The 13,754-nt window shown below is 40.7% G+C and overlaps 2 protein-coding genes across 4 annotated transcripts in view; one reads left to right on the top strand and one right to left on the bottom strand.

The window, feature by feature from the left end:
• Positions 1–3,820, top strand: part of zhx2a (zinc fingers and homeoboxes 2a) — a 30,194-nt gene extending 26,374 nt beyond the window's left edge. For all 3 annotated transcript variants that reach the window (XM_083761345.1, XM_083761347.1, XM_083761346.1), the window contains exon 14: positions 419–3,820. The gene's annotated coding sequence lies outside the window, so the exon portion shown is untranslated. The remainder of the gene's footprint in view (positions 1–418) is intronic.
• Positions 3,576–12,969, bottom strand: derl1 (derlin 1). Its single transcript, XM_083761348.1, has 8 exons — positions 12,628–12,969; positions 9,884–9,995; positions 8,642–8,706; positions 7,992–8,018; positions 7,731–7,826; positions 7,583–7,635; positions 7,084–7,194; positions 3,576–5,407 (listed from the first exon to the last, which is right to left on the bottom strand). The coding sequence occupies exons 1-8, from the start codon at positions 12,778–12,780 to the stop codon at positions 5,248–5,250; spliced, it is 777 nt and encodes a 258-aa protein (XP_083617474.1). The 5' UTR covers positions 12,781–12,969; the 3' UTR covers positions 3,576–5,247.
• Between the last annotated feature and the right edge of the window lie 785 nt (positions 12,970–13,754).

The raw sequence follows: 13,754 nt of genomic DNA on the forward strand, positions 1-13,754 counted from the left end.
TTGCCCCATTTGATAATGGGTCTTCAGATGGCTAATATTAGCCAAGTTAAAATAATACATTTTCTTACGTTTCCTAGCCCCTACTGTACAGTATAAACTAAACTAGAATAGAAAAGAATAGAAAACCCTACAAATTGTGAATTATTCCTTTAAGATTCTATAGCTGCAGCCTCCAGCCTTTAAGGAAGTTTGAAGTCTATAATTATCCCTGATTGGTCTTTTTAAAATACCACATGCCGGGCCGATAGAAAGAGATTTTGACAGCCTGATCACCATGTGTTCAGCAGCAGACATGCACTCTCACAGAGAGGATGAAATTATTATTATTATTATTTATAAGGACCCCGAATCAAGGACAGGACACATGTACAGTGGAAATTTGTAAATGGCTTCTTATGTGTCATTATTTTTCATGTAGTGGGAATAACTGGCTGCTGAGTCACCATGGTGATGACTCAAGATGGCTGAATCTGGAACCAATGATCTTACACTCTGCCTGTGATGTCATCACAAAAAACGCTGTGGACTTTGAAGTTCCACTGTTGAGCACTGATGGTGTCGCAGAGGCTGACAGAAGAGTGCCAAAGCTGGACTTGATGCATTGTTCTTATTATTACTACTACTACACTTAAAAAAAGAGAGAAAAAGGGCCCTTGTAAATATTTTTCTGTATTGCAAAAATGACAACAACCTTTGTACAATTTAGCTGGGATGGAAGGTTTTGTTACATTTATAAAATAAGTCTTTGACAGGTGCCCCAAAAGGAGGAATGTTTTTTTTAGGTCATGGCGTATAACAGCCTGCCAGTTTGTCAGTTGGTATTCAGTCATATATTGGAAATTCAAACTACAGGCTACTCGTTAAGGGCAGTTGATGGCACTTATATTTGCATGGACTGGTAATAACAGCTATTCTCACTATAGGCCATGTCATCTTTATCGTAGTAAGATGTGTTTGAATTGTCTGAATTTTTTACCTTTCCTAGTACCTTGAAATGTTTTTCAAGACACTTAACCAGCCTCAAAAGTGGAGATGAAGGAGCAGTTACAAGGAAAGGACAGATTTTAGGCAATTTAAAGACAACCACAGCCTGCTTGCTGAGAAAACAAGACAAGATAATTAATGCTGGGATAATAACTAACTAGGCAAGTGGGCAGACCTGATAAATGGATGTCAGTTTTTATGTCAGGTTAATGCACTGTACACAATGTTTCTCTAATTCATTTAGTATTCTTACAATCAACTGCTGCTTCCTTGCTTCAGGACTGGGGGTATGTTCAAGAAGCTGAAATGTTCCTGAATGTTTTATTGTTTTAGGTTTTTTTCATAAATAGCGATGATGCAACACTGAGTGAGGAGTGTCTGACCAGTGTCTGAATGTCTGACCAGTCACACCATGCTGCCTTGTCAGCTCTGTTGTCTGACATTTGTTTTGGAAACATTTTGATTTATAACATCAGAACTGGGCAAAATACATTTGTAATATTTTTTTTATTTTCTCAGTAATTGTGTTTGTTTTGAAAACTTGTCTCAACATGTCAGGCACTTGCATATCACGCACTAGTATAAACTGATTCAAATTCTCGTTAAAAAGAAAAGTACATTTGTTCAGCTGTGATATTTGAACAGCCCCTCCCTATATTTTCTCTCTAGCTGTATGGCTGAATTTAGATGTTTCCCTCTATGTGAAGCAGGGTTAGGTTCAATACGTTATCAGTACAAGGAGGAGTAAAGCATTGTTACGGCATGGCTCCTAGTCATCTAGAAGAGGGTCTGTCTGTGTGTCCACGGCTACTCTCGCAAACTACTCCGCCATATTTCTTGTGCACGCTGCCAGTAGACCAAGGAAATGTGTGTACTTGTGTGTTGGTGTGTATGCGCACTTGTGTGTTGGTGTGTATGCGCACTCACACACACTACAGCTCCTTCTCAAAAAATTTGATTATCGTGCAAAAGTAAATTTTCTTTAATATAATTCAAAAAGTGAAATTTCATATATTCTCAATTCATTGTGCATAATAATTGATGATTATGGCATACAGCTCATGAAAATCTAAAAATCCTATCTCAAAATATTAGAATATTTTAGAGACCACTATAAAAAACATTTTAATCGAGTAATGTCGACCATCTGAAAAGTATATTAATGTATGCAGTCAATACTTGGTCTGGGCTACTTTTGAACAAATTATTTCATCAATGGGGCATGGAGGTGATCAGGCTGTGGCACTGTTGAGGTGTTATGGAAACCCAGGTTTGCTTTGATTGCTTGTAAGTTCATTTGCATTGTTGAATCTTATGTCTCACACCTTCCTCTTGACAATACAACCTAGATTCTCTGTTGGGTTCGGTTCAGGCCAGTTGGCTGGTCAGTTAAGCACAGTAATACCATGGTCGGGACTCGGTACCCCAATTACTAGTAGATTTGGCACTGTGGGCAGGTGCCAAATCGAGCTGGGAAGGAAAAGCATACTGAAGCAAAGTGGCTGTGTTGACTCCAGTGTGAAGTTCTCACTCAGTGATGATTTGGGGTGCTGTGTCATCTGCTGGTGTTGGTCCACTGTGTTGTATCAAATCTAGAGTCAACACCGCCATCTATCAGGATATTTTAGAGCACTTTGTGTTTCAGTATGTTGACAAGCTTTATGGAGATGCTGATTTTCCTTTCCAGCTCGATTTGGCACCTGCCCACAATGCCAAAACTTGATGTACTGACCATGGTATTACTGTGCTTAACTGACCAGAGCCCCACAGAGAATATAGGTTGTACTGTCAAGAGGAAGGTGTGAGACATAAGCTTCAACAATACAAAACAAAAACAACTTATGGCTGTTATCAAAGTATTTAAAAAAAACTTTTTGTGGTCTCGTAAAATATTGTAATATTTTGAGATAGGATTGTTTTTTCATGAGCTGTATGCCATAGTCACGATTAAAACAGGTTTTAAATACTTCACTTTATGCGCAATGAATTGAGAATACCGGTATATGAAATATTACTGAAGACAATTTACTTTTGCACGATATTAAAAAAAATTTGAGGAGCTGTGTGTGTGTGTGTGTGTGTCATCAGTGATCCATCCACCGGGAAGCCATGCCGTTAGACCCCATTTTGTCATCAGTCGAGATGATTGGTATTTTGTAAATTACAGCATCCAAACAAATGACCTGAATTGATTGTCTTGACTCTAACCCTGCTTTGCACTGTGGGTGTATGGCTGTTATCTGGTTGAACTTCTGGACTCTAACCCTGCTTTGCACTGTGGATGTATGGCTGTTGCTGCTTTAGTTTTGTGTTCAGGTATCTGGAATACTGTACATTTCGGTGCTAACCGTGGAATACTGCTTGCTTTACATCTGTTTTCTACATCAACTCTGCTGTAACTCAATAAATACACAACCAACTGAGACCTCTTCATGTCTGGTAATGAATTGTATGTCATGTGAGGCAGTAGGGCTTTGCAAATAACTATCGAGGCAGTTTTAGTTTGCTTCTGTTTACTTGGTACAAAATGCAATTGTACAAAAATGAAACAGACAGGTGGTTCAGGTCAAAGCAGACAAGTCTTGAGAGAAAATCTGTCATGGCTATTTTATATCAAATGTCATGTTTTTCAGTTGAAAAATACATTTTCAGTGAGCGATGCAGTATTACAATAAAGTATAATTAAGCTCTAGACAAACCAGGTGGTGTGTGTCAGATCAAACCTTTTACGTTTCATTCACGTGGGTGAGTGGTCAAATACATTTTGTACAAACCAAAGAAAACCCTTGATTCATATTTTCAGTGAATGTCCACAAAACCATTAACATTAAGTTACTTTAAACAATCTTAAACCACTTTCAAATTATTTCTCCCCGAGTTAGCCACTACGTGTAAGACTGAGTATGCATTGTCAGATGTGATATTCATATATTTTAAAAATGCCATTTGCCGACAACTGAAACTGTAGCGAGTAATTATACCAGCATCACAAAACACATCAACTGGGCTTGTTTTTGAACTGGTATTTCATATTTGCATCTTTAAGACAAACCAAAACATTTTTTTAAACAGTGAGAAACATCAAGCTGATAATGAACCCAGAACAGTGGTGTTTGGTTCCGTGTAGAAAAAGGTTCTTATACAATAGTCACAGTGAATCTCATCTCACTCTCAACCAGGGTGCAGAGGCACAGTGGTGTGCAGCAGGGTAAGCTCACGTATACCTTGAGACTTTGCACAACGTTAAGCAAAACAATCGGCAAACTAAATCATGAATTTAATTAACCCTTGCAGTAATTTTGTCCAGTGCCATGGGAAAAGTAAGTTTTATCTTTAAGTTATAATTAAAAGTGAGACACTTACAGAATCCCAACTCTCCCATGAATCTATTTCTGTATTTACAACGGAAGGCAAACTTGTCATTTTCTAATTCCCCATGGTGCACATAACATTTCCATGACTCTAAAAAATGAATACAATAAAACGAATTTGTTTTCTCACCATTTAGACAGTTGTAGCTTTATCACACCTATAACCCAACAAGTTAGAAATTAAATCCTGTGCCGAACAGTATGTAAATCCAGACCATGAAACTATGCTCTCCAAATGGTCTCAAATGTGTTCAGCAGAAGGTTGGCTGGCTGTGCACTCCCAACAAGAGGGTAATTACAATAATTACAATGTAATATGATATGGCATCGCAGAGAGAGGGAGACCAAGAGACACGGACCAGATTAAAGAGAGCACAGGAACAAGCAAACATGCTGGTCTGCAGCTACAACTTCTCTAGTCTGTAGTCTCGCAGTCCAAAGAAAGGATGAGAAGGAAAAATAACAAGTGGAAGGACTATGGGATTTGTCATGAAATCCATTTATTGTTGTCATCTCTTCATCCACAGTAGTAGTTGTAAAGCCAGCTCTGCTTCGTGAGTGGAACCTGCAGGCAGAGTCTTAGTCCTGATGTGCGCTGTGTTCTTGGTTAAAATGCTTGCTTCGACACCACTTTCCCTTATTGCCTTGAAGAACACACGCACATGTCATTTCCAGGGTGGGAGGTGGTTATTTGTTTTCCAGCTAATACATGTTCCCTGATGGTACAATTTCTGAAATAAACTAAGATGGATAAATAACTTGCTCTCATCCTTTGTAATAGCAAAGATGTCATCCTTCCAAGGGAGGATGCGAAGAAGAAAGGATTTTAATGATGAACATTCATTGCACACTCAATAAAGGGAGTCAGGAGTAGGAATTCCTCTCTGTCATCTCAGTCGTCCCCCAGACGGAAGCCCGCGCCCCAGTTATGACGGCCACCGAGTCCTCCTCCACCTCCTCCACCTCCTGCTTGCGCCTCTGGTGCCGGTCTCCTGCTGGGAGGAGCTCCAAAGCCTGACACGCCTCCTCTCCTATTAGGCAACAGCTGGTACCTAGAGGAAAAGAGGTGAATAATTATCATGGAGTGCTCCACTGTTTTTTCTTGTTTTTTTTTTAACCTTATCTCCATGTCTTTATCAGAGTAATGATCAATACAAACAAAATTACAATGGCAACGTGACAAACGTTTATCTAAAGGTGTCCACCCACACAAGATATTTGGCTTTCTTTGTGTCATCCCAGATTACATTTTCATATTGTTGCTTACAGTAAACATGGCAAAATTGTTAAATCTCGGGCCATTCAGTGTGACAGGGTTAGGGACAGGGCTCAGCCACACAAGCTTCAGTGCATCTGCACCACAATCCACAAGCGTCAGACGCAACCATTTCCCATGTTATCTTGTGGGGCTGTGGGCAGTGCCAGCAGGAGTGCCAGTTTTCTGGTACTGACCTACTGTACGTTCGAGTGTTGGCTCAGTGAAAGAAGAATAAGCGAATATGGCTGCCAAGTGGGGTCAACACATAGCACTTCTCTCCCATTGGTTGGCGTCCGACCAAGGTTTGCCAATGTTGAACCTACTGTACACACACGTGTACCTGACACTACACACGTGTCAGACTTCACATGCGCCACAACAGGACGCCCCCCGGAAGTGAACGGGGATGCAGATGTGTGATGGGGCTCCTACACCTTGACCAGGCGCCAGCTGATGAAGTGCTGTGCATTTACCCCACTTGGCAGTCCTTTCACTTGTAGTGTTCCTTCATTGAGCCAACATTCTGACATAAGTCAACTAACTATACACCGGTAAATCGTCACCTCATGCTCACTGGGAAACTGCTTGGGTTGTGTGTGAGCTTGTGCACACATTAACACTGTTCGATCAAGCATTAGTTTTAGCATTACAAGCTAATAAGTGGAAACTATCACATTTCAATGATTTGTCCGCTGTATGTATTGCATGTCATGTAACTGTATCAATCAATGTTACAAAACCCACCGCAGCCCTCCATGGTTGCATGTGTTTCGTCCGACAGGCATTATAGTCAGACATCCTCGCCATAACCCAACCCTAAACCTAACAGGAAGCCACCGGTTAGTTTTAACCTGCCACGGGTTAGTTTTAACCTGCCATGCATGTCGGGAGCCACGGGTTATTTTGAACCGCCTAAGGGTTAGTTTTAACCTGCCATGCATGTCGGGAGCCACGGGTTAGTTTGAACCTGCCAAGGGTTCGTTTTAACCTGACACGCATGTCGGGAGCCACGGGTGAGTTGGAACCGGCCATGCATGTCGGGAGCGACGATGTTGTCGGACTAATGCCTCTCAGACTGTTAGTATATCTAACCAACGTATGCACCCCCATAGCCTTATGAGGGTAGAAGGAACGCAACGGGATGCACACACAGATCCAACACACCAAAGGTCCGACATGCAGAAACAACGGTCAGACATGCGGTCGAACATGTGCTGCTCCCGTGCTTGCGGTTATGGTTTGAGGTAGGTTATCGGTCTAATGACAGTCGGATCAATGGTATGTCGGAACTAAAGCCTGTACCCGCAGTGTCAATACTCCAAACTCTATTGATTAATAATGTTTGAAGCATTGAAAGGGAGTTGTGAGGCCTTAATTTTCTAAATTATTGTACTGCACTTGCAGTTTGACTCAAATAGTAGAAGGATGTGCATTCAATCGTTTGTGCACACGCAGGTACAACATACTTACAGGAACTCTGGTGTGGAGAGGAAGGCGCGTCCTCCCAGGTCCATGGGGTATTTAAACATCAGAAAGAAGTACATATGACCCACCAGGTTCCCTATGAGCTCATTCACCACACTGGAGAACAAACATAATGTTTACTCATTGAATTATTCATGCATGTATTCAATTCATTCATTCACCCGCTTAGACAACAACATACACAAAACAAAGCATTTATTCATTTGAATTCATCATTAAAGCTGTAATCCATAACTTTTGTGTATGAAAAAAGCCTTACTTTAACCAACAGCTCAACAGTAACGATTTTGGCAATTACGCAAGGTACCCAAGTTCAAGTAGGACATGAAAGTTATGAATTGCAGCTTTAATGCATTATTATTTCAAGTTCAGAGCTAAATACAATTTAGATGTTTGCCACAACTGCAAACTGTGTGAGAGAGTTAGACATTTACTATGCAACATACTAAATGTCTTTCCTGTCACAACAGGTAGGGAGACTTACGAGCCTCCGATGATGTAGTTGAAGCCCAGGATGACCCAAGGTAAATAACAAGCCTGAGATATGGGATATTATCAATTAATAATGTTATAATAATTACTACAATCTCACAACACATTAAAAGGTGGTTGAGGATGAAAAGCTTGGCTACCTTGAATCGTGTTCCGAACCAGAAAGAGACAACGGTGTCTCTGTTGAGTTGAGCCCAGACGTAGAGTACTGACATGATCAATGGGATCATTAGCAACTGGAAACAACAATGACAATGTTAATAGATAATGATTAAATACCTAGACATGATAAGAGGGCGACAACAACTCTGCTAGCAGCAGAGTTGCTGTTTACTTGGGGGTAAATGTGAGATCATAACGCTGATGTAGTGTACTACAGTATAAATATAACAAATTCTCACCTGCATGTCCATCATCAGCCCAGTTATCTACAGGTTCCGAGTCAAGGACCACTTATGGCACAATTTGATTACAGAGCATGGCTTGTTGTGGCAGTAACATGAGAATTAGAAAAGCTTTTGACCATCTCTGTTCTTGAACTACACACATTAACTTGGCAGCTTGGGAGTGTGAGAGTACACTGAAAGAATAATGCATTGTTCCAAATCAATCAGGGTCAATCCAGAAGGGTTATTAATCAGGAGCTGAACTCTTGATAGTGTACTACACAACTTCAAACAAGGAAAGGGTGTGGGCGAGCCCATGCTGCATGTGACCTATTTTAGGCTGCTCTGCAGGGGTAGAATGCCACTGGGCCACTGGCATAATGCCACCCAAACCTGGCACATTGCTGCAGCCTGGAGGGACAAGGAAAGAGAAGATGAGATGGAGAGGGAGAGAGAGAGAGAGAGAGAGAGAGAGAGAGACTGCAGAACAAAAATAGGTAAAGTAGAGAGATGGAGAGGAATACAAGCTAACAAAAGTTTTAACCTTGATGCCAAAGCAATGCAGTAAACAGCAGGCCTATAGCCTGCCCTGAATAGAAGATGTAATGGTTTTGGGACACTGAAGATGAAGGCCAGTGTTGTATCTCTGAAGAATGTAAGGATACAACAATACAGAGCCAGTTGAAAAAGAGCATGAAGACGTAGTCAGCTGGCCGGCCATCAAACGCTCCTGCAAGACAAAATGGAACATTTATAGGTTAACACAGAAAAGTGTGATGCTGCACCAGAGATGGGAGGTTATTAGATTTGTTCTTTTATCAGGATAAAAACACTCAAGATAGTCTCCCTTATTGGGATAATTGTGAATATTGACTTGAAAAAGCAGGTTTGTTTTTAAAACAGGTTGAAAGTATTACAGTGTCCTTATGCTTCAATGCAAGTTTTGGTGTTATTTTATTTAAAGAACAGATTCATACAATGTTTTGAATACTTTTTTATTTATCCATTATTTATGTAGGGGGACCTGCATTAATTAAAATGTAAATTTATGATTACTGTTATTTAATATTGATTGATCTGAGTGTTCTGAAAACAAAACTAGTTACATACATTTTACTATGCATTTACAACTAATTTAAGATGTGTAGATTTATTTTATTAATGGGATTCATGAATCCCATTCATACTTCATATGAAGTGTGAATCTGCCCTTGGATGATCACAAAAGTGTGCCAAAATAATTGTTTCACAAAATTATTAAGTGATTCCAGTATGTTTTACCAGTGTCACTGTCAAACAATCATAAATCGGATTATGTTGGCTAGGATGATCGTGACATGAATTTGATCCCATGTGTGTGTACTGTACATGAGTGTACACAACATACTCTAGCGCAGTGATTTCCAAACTTTTATGCCCAAGGCAGGCACACACTGAGCAAGTCAAAATCAGAGTTGGATAATGTGGTAAAAAATATAATATATATATATACGTTTTTAGGGTGTAGAATTTGCATCAGTAGCATTGTGAATAGAGGGTATGCGCATGCTTAAAGTGAATGGCAAATCGAGTGGCACAGCAACATGCAAAGTGAGTTTAACATTGTTTAATGCCATCAGATAGGACTTTTCCGTTTAGATGCATGGGTTGTCAAGGCCAGAAAGTAGTTTTTTGCCACTCAGTAGGCGTTCCTGCATAACTGCCGGATTTGATGATGATGTCACGTGCATACACTCTATTGTACAAACAACCAAAGTTCTGATATAAATTAATTCATAACTTTTTGTATAGTTGTATATTAAAATAGCCTAATGTATGGTGGTCACAAAATCTGGGGCCACACCTAGACTTGTCGCAGAGCACACCGTTTTGGAACCACTGCTGTAGCGTCCGTCCAGTAAGCTTACCTGTCTCTAGCCTAGAAGAGTACTGATAGAGAAAATAGAGGTTGACCAAGTAGAGAAATCCAGTCCCGGGGCCTACTGGGAAATACAGGGTAGATGTCAATGGTCTCCAGATCTGAAAAAAAGAAAAATCCAACTAAGGTCTTGTGTGAATTACATGAAGGAGAGATCACTGGTCTCCAAATCTGAGAGACAAGAAGATACCCGATGTTCCAAAAGAACAGCTTGATTTTTTTCACTTCCCTGGATAGACGTCTGTCTGCTAAATGTCTAAATTATAACACTTTACTAATTGTGTTTTATCCTATATTAGAATTGCCTAGAGGGTGGGTCGACAGTGGACGTCACAACATGCAGACGTGCGAGGCGCACTGTTGCTCCGATCCGCACCAAACTTGGCAGAAACACTATTCAGGGGTCTGCCATGACCAGGGGCCACATCAGGCCCCCCGGGGCACACAGTGTTGCCCCAAAGTACCCAAAGTCGCTTTACATAAGGAACCAAAAAATAAAAACAAAGAAAAAAACGATAAAAGGTTAAGCATGTTAAACATCCTAACTAGACCTCAACTGGGAAAGGCTATCCTGAAGAGATGTGTTTTGAGTTTAGTTTTGAAGGAAGAACGTCTTTAATATGGTTGGGGAGTGCGTTCCAGAGAAAGCCCTGCCCCCCTAGGTCTGGTACTTTACTTGGCCTTGGGGACCTACTTTACTTGGCGACGACCTGGCGTTAATGAAAACTTCCAAACTCCAACACAAAAATAATCACCTGTACAGAATTTCTGGACAGAAAGTAGCTCATAACATGTCTATGGTGGATTTTTTATGAAACAAAGTTTTTCGCTTTGCAGATTGAAATGAAAGAGGATAATTCAAGCTTGCCTTACAGCTGCAATGTTGGTGAGTTTAATATTGTTTAAAGCAGATCAGACTTTTCTATTTGGAATGGATGAATGGGCTGTCAATGGAGGGTGTTGCAACTTGCTCTAGATTCACCCAAATATAAAAAAAATCTAGTGTTGCAAGGTAAAAGTGCTAGGTAAAACAATGACATCAAGTAATGTGTCCACTCAGTCGGAGAGCACTCGCCTGAGTGCCGATGGTACTGTAGGTGTTGCAACTTGTGCTCCACCTCAGAAATCCATCTCTCAGAGGTCTAGTGCGTTAAAAAAAGGGATATACACCCTCATTCGTGGGCCGATACTGACAATAAGATACTCTGACCTATAACTTACTTCTTACTGAGGCCCATTTCACAAAAGCATAAGTCATCCAGGATTTGTTTTGCATAATTTCAACCTAAAACTGTGTGTGTGTGTTGTGTTGTCAAACTCTGTATTAATAGTACTTAGAGCATAAGTGCAGTACTACTATGATTTGAATCCCTTTTGCAAATCTTATTACAATGTGCCACATCTAAATTGTAAAGACAAAGTGTCATCTATTCTATCCCAGCTCATGTTCACCTAAAAACCCTTGTTGATTAATGTTGGTTGAAGCGCTCCCAGCTATAACGGGCCATATGAAGTCATACTAAAATAATACTTATGTCTGTTTCTCTGAGGAATCATTGTAGTTGTAATATCCCAGATCCTTGTCATTTCTTGTCACCTTAACCCTTGTGTGTGTGTGTGTGTGTGTGTGTGTGTGTGTGTTCACATGAACGTTTGCCATTCGATGAGGGTGCATTGACTTGTCTGAGTGAGTGAATAACTAGCCCCTCTCGGAACCCTACATAAAGCTTTTCTGAAATTTTGATGAGTTTTATGTAGGGTCCCTGGTCATGACTATATTTTCGTATGGGAATTCTGGAACGCGGACGTAGACATGCTCTCTAAGCTCGTATCTGCGGCGTGTGACGGCCTTTTTTTGCTTGAGTTATTCTGAATTCGGGAACTTTAAGTACCTATACATCCCGCTGCGAATATCTCCTGTGGCGCGGAAGCCGTTAAGTATTTTTAATCTTTGTTTGACCGATTTGGTCGCTTTATTTCTTCTTGTTTGTTTACCGTTTATTGTACCGCCTCCCGGTGTGCGGTTGGCTTGTGCGGCTACGTCCCTGCCTCTGATCTGCTCTGTCATAGCTATAGCGCCACTAGCTAGCCAGATAGGCGGTACAATGAGGTGTCAATAAACAAGGAAGGAAGAGAAGAATCAAAGCGACCAAATCGGTCAAACAAAGATTAAAAATACTTAACGGCTTCCGCGCCACAGGAGATATTCGCAGCGGCATGTATGGGTACTTATACTTCACATATTCAGAAACCCTCACACGAAAAAATGTCGTCAAAGAGCGCAGACAGGCGTTATCCATGTTGTTTATGTTTTATGAATGGCCGCGTACCAGGTGGCAGGATACTGATGCAACAGGACCCAATGCACTGGGTCTAACAAATGTCAGAAACTTCAGTAGCATTGGGTTCTGCTTGGAGGGCTAGTGAATAACATGAGTAAAATAAAGACTAAACGCTTTAACTACAGACAGGTGATCCTTTTAATTTCCACCGGTGTCCTTCAATTTCCACATTCCACAACATTCATAACATATAGTTGCTTGACAGCATCCGGAAGTCATACCCATTTTCCCTGGCTCTGATTGGCTGTTACTGTTTAAGGAGGCCTATGAGCCTTGCTAGCCACCTGCTAACATGATGAGTAAACTAAAGGCTGGGAACGAGGCTACTACATAAGAGTTAGCAGCTGGACGATCCAACTATCAGACGAACACACAAAACCACTAGACGTACCTGAAACTTGTTGAAGAAATTTTCCGGCCATAGTACGAGGTACATCGGACTAATCAATCCAAGTTTCCCTATCAAAGGAACAGCTATCGACCCAGCAAACCAGTACCGGGTGATAAAGGGGATGCTTTTGAACCATTCCCCGATATCTGACATCTTTGCATATGATCACAACAACCGATCAGACGCAGAGAAATAGAAGTCCACCCGAAGAAAAACAACTGACTGGCACACAGTGGCGCCCCTCTCGTACAATTAAAACGATTCCCGATACCACGGTTTGTTCATCCGCTGTTTAGTTACATGACGTGGCTAATCGCAAGTAGCTAGCGTTTCATCTGCGTCAAGTGCTGCAAATCACCAGGACATTTCCGGTCAGTTGGTTTCAAAATAAAATAATTCATGAGACAGTACACTACTACCTAAAACTGAGTATGAATACTTTGAATAGGCTTTATACACTAGTAGTAACAAATGAAACTTTTAGGTAGTATAGTAGGCTAATATAGTGCAATGAATACGTTTTAAATGCAACACTGAGCACATAGTGTGTGTGTGTGTGTGTGTGTGTGTGTGTGTGTGTGTGTGTGTGTGTGTGTGTGTGTGTGTGTGTGTGTGTGTGTGTGTGTGTGTGTGTGTGTGTGTGTGTGTGTGTGTGTGTGGTACAGCAGGTATCAAGTTGAGAATGAGATGGAAGCTTTAATTATAACCACACATCCTGATGAAGATGATCTGCCAGATGAGATCTGACACCAGGCTCTCATGCTCAGCTCGCCAAAGCCTTTTTGGTTTATAAGGAAGCCATATCTGTTATAATCCAATAACATGGCAAGTACATTGACTCTGGTCAAAGAAATAAGGTTTAAGTGGTTAAAGAACAATTTATTTACAAATAAAATGACCTCTTGAAAAGGAAGTGGATGGTACTAAACATTAGACAATGGTTGTATAAACAACATACGAAGATAGATCATAGCAGTCACAGCACAGTGGGAGGTAAACAATGCAATGCAACAAAAACATGATGGAAGTGAAAAATGATATTAGTAAACACAAGTAAACACAAGAGGGTCCACCATGTTCAATTCATTCAATTCAAAACATTTAGAGACGTACAAATAGACACTTCT

The sequence above is a fragment of the Protomyctophum parallelum genome (assembly GCF_964188405.1).
Source record: "Protomyctophum parallelum genome assembly, chromosome: 3".
Taxonomy (NCBI): domain Eukaryota; kingdom Metazoa; phylum Chordata; class Actinopteri; order Myctophiformes; family Myctophidae; genus Protomyctophum; species Protomyctophum parallelum.

What these genes read in the sequence shown, in the direction of transcription:
- derl1 (XM_083761348.1), bottom strand. Translation starts at nt 12,780, where the DNA reads ATGTCAGATATCGGGGAATGGTTCAAAAGCATCCCCTTTATCACCCGG. An exon ending in GGTTCGGAACACGATTCAAG is followed by an intron (nt 7,636 to 7,730) that starts GTAGCCAAGCTT and finishes CCCATATCTCAG; the next exon opens with GCTTGTTATTTACCTTGGGT. An exon ending in CTCTCCACACCAGAGTTCCT is followed by an intron (nt 5,408 to 7,083) that starts GTAAGTATGTTG and finishes CTTTTCCTCTAG; the next exon opens with GTACCAGCTGTTGCCTAATA.